We start from the raw sequence: 8556 nt of genomic DNA on the forward strand, positions 1-8556 counted from the left end.
GAAAGTAATGGCATGTGAAGTTGTGCTGACAGAAGCAGCTGCTCGATTCCTGACATGTTCCCTCAAGAGTCCCTCCTATGAGAGCCATAACCTTTTGCGATGTGAGAAGACATCTTATTAATGCATTTGTTTGTCTTCTTCTCTCAGGAAAAAATATGGAACTCAGTCCTTTGTGATCTAGCCATTTCGTGACACTACTCAAGGGATCTAATGCTATAATATATAAGAGCATGATTGCATTTGTGACAAAATTGGTGTTTTTTTCTTTTTTTTCACACAGGTATGACAGCTATGAGGAATACCAGCATGAACAGCTGCAGAGGGAGGAGTACCAGCGGGACTATGAGAAACGGGAGGTAGGGAGGGCTGAACAGAGGGAGAAACAACGAAAGAGAGCAATAGTAAGTGAACACAACACACAATATTTTATTTTAGTAATGTATGCGCTTTATTATTATTGTTGTTGTTATTATTATTATTATTATTATTACTATTATTATTATTATTATTAGTAGTAGTAGTAGTAGTAGTAGCAGTATTAATAGTAGTATTAGCTATAGCATTAATGTATTTCTTTTTTGACCTTCTTCTACATTCTCACATTTGTGCATACTTGAAGAAATTCTATCTGTTTCTCCCTCCCTGCTCTGACTACAGTCTGCTCCAAGCTCACATCCTTCTCCCTGCTGTCTCCCAGTAAGGGAGTTCATGCAAAGCTAGAATTCTGAATCATACAGGCTACACACATTTCCTCTTTATCCCCCAGTTGTGTATTTTTAACATCTTTCTGAAGTCTCTGAATGGTGTCAGATGCTATTAATCACACCACAGGCTAAATGTTATCGACTAGGCAGTGGGGGGGAATAATCTTGTTTAAAAAAAAAAAAAGAAAGAAATCAACGCTTTGGAACTATGAGTCAACAAATTTAGATTTAGGGAAGTTATCGGTTTTAAATAGAATTCCCTTAAGCACAATTCTTTGGATTTTTCTGCCTGATCAGTTTGTGAAACGAGACAGGTTTCCAGCTTGGTTCTGCCTTTTACTGAAAAATTCACACATCAACTGATGCACGTGTGGGTTGGTCTCACGGTTTGCCTTTTCTCCTGCTTTAGTGGCAGAAAGACAATTATGGGTAGCATGAACCGAGCTGTCAGGAAAGATTTGGGGGGGCCAGGGGATGTGAGAGATTTATACGAATCATCAGCCTCAAGGTGTCATCTTTAAAACCTTGCTGCATTTATCAGCTGTCAGCAACTAAACCACCAATTCAGCAAACACGTTTGTCTGCTACACTAATGTGCTGGGGTGGAGGAGGGGCTGGAAATGGAACTGAAAACAAATGTGGTTAATTTGTAATGTCTTTGTCTAATCAAAGTGCCAAGGTCTACTATTACTTTACGGTCAGGCAATTCATTTACATGTGCAAGTTACAGCAGGTCTGTGAATATGAAACAAAAATGGAGGTGCTCGTATATCCAGTGCATAAATCTTATTTCAGTACAAAAAAAATGTCTCAAGGCCTGCACGTTCTTATAACAGAATTATGTACATATATGTTCTAGAAGAGTATTCTGTTTTTTTCTGCAGCTAATTCACTGTAACCTAGTTACAATATGCCGTGATAAAAACAGGAGAACTATAGCCTGTATCAAACACAGAAGATTCACCTGTGTTTTTGGTATGACGGAGACCAGATTTAACATGAGGCCAGTTAAATGTTTCGTTCCCTGATGAATAAAGTTCTAAAGCAGCATCTGACTTAAATGAACCAGTCATTGTTATTCCTTAAAAGATTCACGGCAGCACTGTACATTTGGACTGAAAGGCTATAATCTTTTAATGATGTGTCTGTGGTCAATCCTTAATTGCCACCAACTGGACCATTCTCCATAAGTGGGCTGTTGAAAGCTCGAACTAACTCACACAATGGATAAGAAAGAGGATTTAGCAGTACTGCATACACACATAAGATGAAAGAGTGAGGAAAAGGCAATGCAGAGTTATTCAGTCGCTCTCCCTGTACTGTTCTTGGCTTTCCCACAGTGTTTAATGTTAATTGCAGTCATGGAGAAAAAGTTAAGGGCAGAAAGAGAGAAAAGACTGAGTCCCTATACTTCTTTAATCCCCGTCTCTGTTTTGCCTTTAATGACCAGGAGGAGAGGCGGGTTTTGTACGTTGGACGTCTCCGGGCTGACAGCACACGCTCCGAACTCAAGCGGCGCTTTGAAGTTTTCGGCGAGATCGAGGAGTGTGCCATCAACTTGAAATATAACGGGTAAGAGTTTCAGCAAGTTTGTGTGTGTGTGTGTGTGTGTGTGTGTGTGTGTGTGTGTGTGTGTGTGTGTGTGTGTACGCAACTGGGGACAGGCAAAATCATGATATAATATCAATATCGTTTTATGTTATGTCACTATGCACTTTTCTGACATATCAGGTTTCATGATGTCTTTTTATAACACTTTTTTAATAACAGTTGCTGAAAACTGCTGATTTGTTGTTACAATGCTATAATAAATGTTTAACAATTAAAATGGTAAAAATGTAACACTACTGTTTTGCTAGCAGTTCACTAGCAAACCTATATATCAGGATACATATCGTATATGATTTATGATATGTGAATCGTGATATGTGATACTTTTGTCATATCACCCACTTCTAGTGCACATTGTTTGTCTTGTGACACAAGGGGTCAATTAAGACTATTTTAGTCTAAAAAAATATTTTAATTATATATTTGTTCCCACTGGCAGTTGAATTAGAGGACATGCATAAATCCCACTGCTGAATTAAAAAATGAGCTATATTAGACAAAAATAGACTGGCTTGAATAGAAATAGGACAATACTCCTTGGACATCATAAACCAGAAAAAAATAGCAATGCCTCAATTGTATTGATCACATTTGTGAATTTATATAGTTTGTCATAGTGCTTCTGGCTGATGTCTTTGGTGTACTTCATGCTTCATTTTTTTTTTGTTCCCGATCCAGGGACAATTTTGGCTTTATCACCTACCGCTACACTTGTGATGCCTTCGCTGCCCTTGAGAATGGACACACCTTGCGCAGGCTGAACGAACCTGAGTTCGAGCTCTGCTTCGGTGGACAAAAGCAGTTCTGCAAATCCAATTACACAGACTTGGGTAAGTATGCCTGCTTGGCTTCAGCCATCCATTAGTACCTGAACTCACAATTGACAAAGGGCTGTCTTTCATTGCACAAAAGAAAAGCCGGGAAGCAAATAAGTTGAGTGATGTTTTAACATCAGAGAATGTTTTTGCCATATCCACTGAAATGGATATATTAAGTTCAGCAGGCACTCTTGTTTTGAACCAGGGACTGAACTGATGCTGTACATGTCGTTTCACTATAGTGGTGTCTTGATGAATTTAAACAATCAATGGTTACCAATAGTATTGGTGATGGAGAATAGTGATAGAGTGCGATAAAGTACTCAGCGTAGTAGAAAATCAACATAGTAGCGGTTCGGTGGCTTTAAAGCTCCCTGTGGTACTTTGATGCCGTACATTGAGCATGTATATTTCATGCTTTGGTTCCCTGTGTGGTTGAGGAAGGAAGGGGTGTAAAAATGGAGGGAAAGTTGAGGAAGGCAAGGTCAAGTCTGATCCGCTCATTTCCCCAGCGGATGTCTCTCTTCTGCCAGCTGCTGGGATGTTCAACCGAGGCAATATCAGGATGACACTAAGTTACATGTAGGGATGTGTGGCAGGTGTGTGTGTTTGGGGGGGTTAGAGAATGTGATTGAGTATGACTTAGGGTGTCTGATTTAATTTATTTTATCCCCATCTCTTCATATTTTCTTGATTCTCTTTCGCCATTTTGTGTTTCTATCTGGTCTTTTATTCTACCTTTTATATAGTAGAAGCATTTCTTGTCTACCTTCTGCCCCACATCCCTTCCTGTTTCTTTCTAATATAATGCTTTTAGAAAACTATACAATGTTAAGGCCCTAGATTGAATAGCATGTATTACAAAATGTCTCCTGTCTGTGACTCTCAGTCATCTTGGACATTAGGCATCTTGGACATCTCGTCCATCTGTCCAGAACAGCACATAATGTGAGTTCTACAGAAATCATTTTAAACTCACATCTGATCATAATGCCTAGAAAGGGGGAGTGTGAAGTAATATTTCTCTCCATGATGAAAGAGTAAGTTAGCTTTTTTTGTGGGATGGAAAGAAGGACGTGATAAAGCGAGGAATCCTAAGGACAATGCAGAATGCTGGTCATTAAAGACAAATGGAAGATCATTTGCTCCTGTTAAAGTGGAAAGAATTGTGTGTGTGTGTGTGTGTGTGTGTGTGGGGGGGGGGTGGCTCTGGTGGTGGCGGATTTAATAGTTAGTCGATTTTCCACTTCACATTTATTTTCTGCAAAATGTGAGTTCAGATACGCACGATGCTGGAGGACGCATTTGGGAGGCATTTGTCTTGATGTCACTGATGGCCACGCAGGTCAATGGAAGAGAACAAGTGCACTTACCTTCAAATAATGGGAACATTAAAGTGTATTTCAGAGGCTGAGAGTAAGGCCAAAGGTATTTAGATGGTGGTTGTAATGCATCCTCCAGGAGCGAGCTGGGTGGCATTTGTTACCTTGTGTTTAGGTGACTGTATTTATGCTGGAGCACATGGATGTGAGATCTCCATTGTTTTGCACAAGTTTTTACTTACAATAGCAGCCATACGTTCAGACATACAGGAACGGAGTTCGGTAACATGAATAATATAACACCTAAGCAATACCTCCTCTCACCCTTTTTTAAGAAACTGTCCATTAATTCTAAGTAGAGCACAGGGGCATTTGTCATCCTTCAAGGTGCATGACATGACACAATCCTCCGTTTAGCTATAGTATTAGATCACAACAGGCGTTCCCTGCTTGTCATGGTCATTCCCATTTCTCACACACCCCAACTACGCTGCTGTCCATTTAGAGAGTGTATTTGTGAAGCTGGCTGCCATATTTATTGTCACAGCTACAAATCATAATATATGCTTTTCATTTTTACCCCACTGGCTTTGATATTATGGTGTTTTTTTTTTCATTTGTAGCCTTATTTGATATTTTTTGTAAGTTGAATTACTTTTTAGTGGTGGTTAACTTTGTGAGCTGCAGATAGGGAAAGGGTTGTAAGATTACATCCATTTGCTCCAAGGGGAGCAAAGCCAAGCAAAAGTCATGGGTTTTGAGTTTATGGCATTTCAATCCAAAACAAAACTAAAATTTGCATAAAACTGGCAGTCTTAACCAGATTTAATAACCTGTTTGTGAGATTCCACACCAGACTGTAAGGCTGGTTTCCTTGTTCAGCATCTATGTCTGATCCTGTCAATACCTCCTGCTTCTTTTCAGACTCTCATTCTGAAGACTTTGATCCAACTTCAACTAAAAGCAAATATGACTCGATGGATTTCGACAGCTTGTTGCGCGAGGCCCAGTGTAGCCTGAGAAGGTAACGAGCTCCACCACACCTGCTGGTTGCAAAGCGAGGGATTTGTGATACCTCACTGCTGTTTCGCTCCTCTGAATATGAGACTACTACAAGTTTTACACGTGTGTATATATAGAAAGAACATATATGTATATCTAAAAGCAAAGTTTACATGAACATAGCTGCTGCAAAGACTTTACCTTTGGGGATTAGACAATAAACCTTTAGAGGAGTGCACAGATATGTGCCTGTACTGTGCTGCTGTATGAGACAGTGATCTCCATGGGATTGTTTTCTTCATGCACTGCTCCAATCTCAGCGCTTTGAGGGGTGAAAACATGCAGCCTGTTCAGTCAGTTTTTATTTGATTGATTTTTACTTTTTCTGCCTTTTTTTATTTAACCTGGTATTTGGATGTGGTGTTACAATGTTGTTAAGTGAGTATGGGATTAGAATCTTCTACAAGGTAATATTGTCTACATTTTGGGGTGGGGGGATGGGGGGGAAATGATATAAACAAATATTTACAGATATTAAATGGAATATTTTTATTTTGTGTACATATCAAGGCAAAGTTCTTTATTTGTTACAGCTATGCACTGTAAAACGCAGCCTTTATAAGATGGAGTTTTTCCTAATCGAGAATGTTAATCTGTAGTCATTACAGTGACGCATAACCAACATGGTGGTTATGTGGAGTGATATGATTGTAAAAAATAAATAAAAATAAAATGTCTTTGGAGATTGGGTGCTCTTCAGGGGGAGCATGTGAACAGATTTTTAAAGACTTTTGTTTTAAAAATGTCATTAATCATGTATAGTTTCATCTCTTAGCTTCCTCAGTGTTTTCCTTACATGACATATGTATGAAACATTTTAATATTTTTATTTCCATAACTGCACAACCATAAGATTTTTTTTCTCTGAAGGAAAGACTAACTTTTTAATTGATTGTTTTGTGCACACTAATAATTTTTATTATTATTATTATTTTTTAAATAATTCACTGTTACTAATATGTGATTGCTTTTTTTTCAAAGATAAATTCATGTACTCATGTTCATGAGGAAGAAATGTATTTATTTCAGTATTTTGATCAAAATATTTATGGTTGACATCGACTATGATGCGCCTTACAAATTTTGCTATTTATATTGTTATTTGACTTATTTAACATTCAAGTTCTACAGAAATACTGCTTTCTCCTCCTTTTATAAACAGTTATGATGAAAAGGTACATGGTTTTCTTCTCCACAGATTGCAGCCATTTTAAATTATATTTTAAAATCATGTTCTTTTTCTAAAGCACATAAAGCAATAAAACTAATTTTGCAGGTATTTCATCACACCACAATAAATCTGTCTCATTGCTCCTCATACACTTGGTTATGTGAATGCCAAAATAAAGTTTACAGTTTTCTTTCCAGAATTTTTAAAAAAAAAAAAAACAAACAAAAAAAAACTTTACTTGATGTAAAAAAAAAAATCTATAACACTAATCTTCATGTTATTCACAGTAATAATTATAAAGAGAATAATAATAATAAAAGACAAAATGTGTATAAAAAGATTTTAAAAAAGCAATAAATTATTTTTCACAGTTGTCTTTTAGCTGAAGCTGTTGTGTAGTTTGATCTGACCTGGTATCTAGACTCTGTCCCAAACTGGGGAACTCATTCCATTATCCCATTAAACCTAAGAATCATATGCACTGTACAGGGGAAATTAAAAGATGTGAAGAAGAAGAAGAAGAAGAAGAAGAAAAAAAACTAGAGAGAGAATAATATTACATTACTACTGACAGATGGGTAACTCTTACAAGTACAGTACCACATGTCTGCTTCTGGCTGAATGTGTGTTGGAGATTACAGCTTCTCTTTGAACATTACTCTGAATGAGAAAAGGATTTTAATACCAGTCTTTTTAAGACTCCAGAATAACATCAGAGAATTGATTAAAAGTGTGGGCCTGTCTGAATATCGCACTACCGTCCTAGTGAACCTCAAGGTTACCTTGCGGTTCCTAGTTCAAGTAATATCTAGTTTCTTTTCAACAGAGCCCATCTTTGTATTAATAGCAACAGATCACATTACACCTTTTGTGAAATATGACTGCATAGATGAGTGTACAAAAAGAGGCAATATCACAAGGGATGAAATAAAATGTAAAAAAAAAAAAAAAAAAGAGAGAGAGAGAGAGAGAGAGACCTTCCTTGTCCTGTCTAGTATGTTTTTTCTGTGCAGAGCTTGGGTAATGGTGTCATGTCTCATTTGATATGTGGCTTTAATCATTGTGATATTTGAGGAAAAAAAATGCTTTGTAAATCGTTAAGTAGCAATATATTGCAATCCCCAATGGTTTTTTTTTTTTTTTTTTTGACTGTGTGGCTTTTTATCAGTGTGAACTACTGAGGGATTTCCCACTGCTGTACAAATCTGTTTATTGATTAACATGCTGATTTTGGAAGGACAAGATGTGTTTGTGTGTGTATACGAATGCAAGTGTATGTGTGTGGTTATATCGATTATATTCTCGGGGTGGGGTGGGGTGTGGTTGGGCAGGGGTAGAGGAGAAGGGTGTTGGTTGTTACCTTTCTTTTTTGTCCCCTATCCATGTTGCCTTCTGCTGAGTCCTTACCAATGCCTTTGTGGTTTTACCTATTGTACAATTTTCTTGTGAACTTTATTTTTTATGTGCAATTCTCATCAGTCCAACCATGCCAATAAAGGGAAATGTGTTTCAAAGAAATGCACTGGACACCTCTAACTTGTTCTACTCGTTTTTCCCCCTCCTTCCATTTGTCTTCTTGTTTGATGGGAAAAACAAAACTCACAATCACGAGCCATTTTTGAGAATTCTAACTGGATTCTTTTCTTTTAAAAAAAAAAAAGTCTTTTTTTTCAATAGCTTTACAAGAGGGTTTTGTTCCTTAAGGACATCCATCAAATGAAGCAGAAGCAGCAATGTGTAAGTTTATTTCATATTGAACTTCAACATTGTTCAATTTCCCATATTAACTGTGCACAGTGTCTGTTATTTTTGGCTGATGTTTATGCTTTTGCCAACTCTGCAAGAACATGGGATATGAATAATGGTAA

At 37.4% G+C, this 8556-nt stretch overlaps 1 protein-coding gene across 6 annotated transcripts in view; it reads left to right on the forward strand.

The window, feature by feature from the left end:
- The window catches only part of ppargc1a (peroxisome proliferator-activated receptor gamma, coactivator 1 alpha), a 40914-nt gene extending 32699 nt beyond the window's left edge, over positions 1-8215 (forward strand). For all 6 annotated transcript variants that reach the window (XM_053681397.1, XM_047156813.2, XM_017472439.3 and 3 more), the window contains 4 exons: positions 281-401; positions 2155-2276; positions 2994-3145; positions 5380-8215. In XM_053681397.1, the coding sequence (XP_053537372.1) occupies positions 281-401; positions 2155-2276; positions 2994-3145; positions 5380-5483 (499 nt within the window). In that variant the 3' untranslated portion in view covers positions 5484-8215. The remainder of the gene's footprint in view (positions 1-280; positions 402-2154; positions 2277-2993; positions 3146-5379) is intronic.
- The last annotated feature ends 341 nt before the right edge of the window (positions 8216-8556 follow it).

Source organism: Ictalurus punctatus, chromosome 7, assembly GCF_001660625.3.
Source record: "Ictalurus punctatus breed USDA103 chromosome 7, Coco_2.0, whole genome shotgun sequence".
Taxonomy (NCBI): Eukaryota; Metazoa; Chordata; class Actinopteri; order Siluriformes; family Ictaluridae; genus Ictalurus; species Ictalurus punctatus.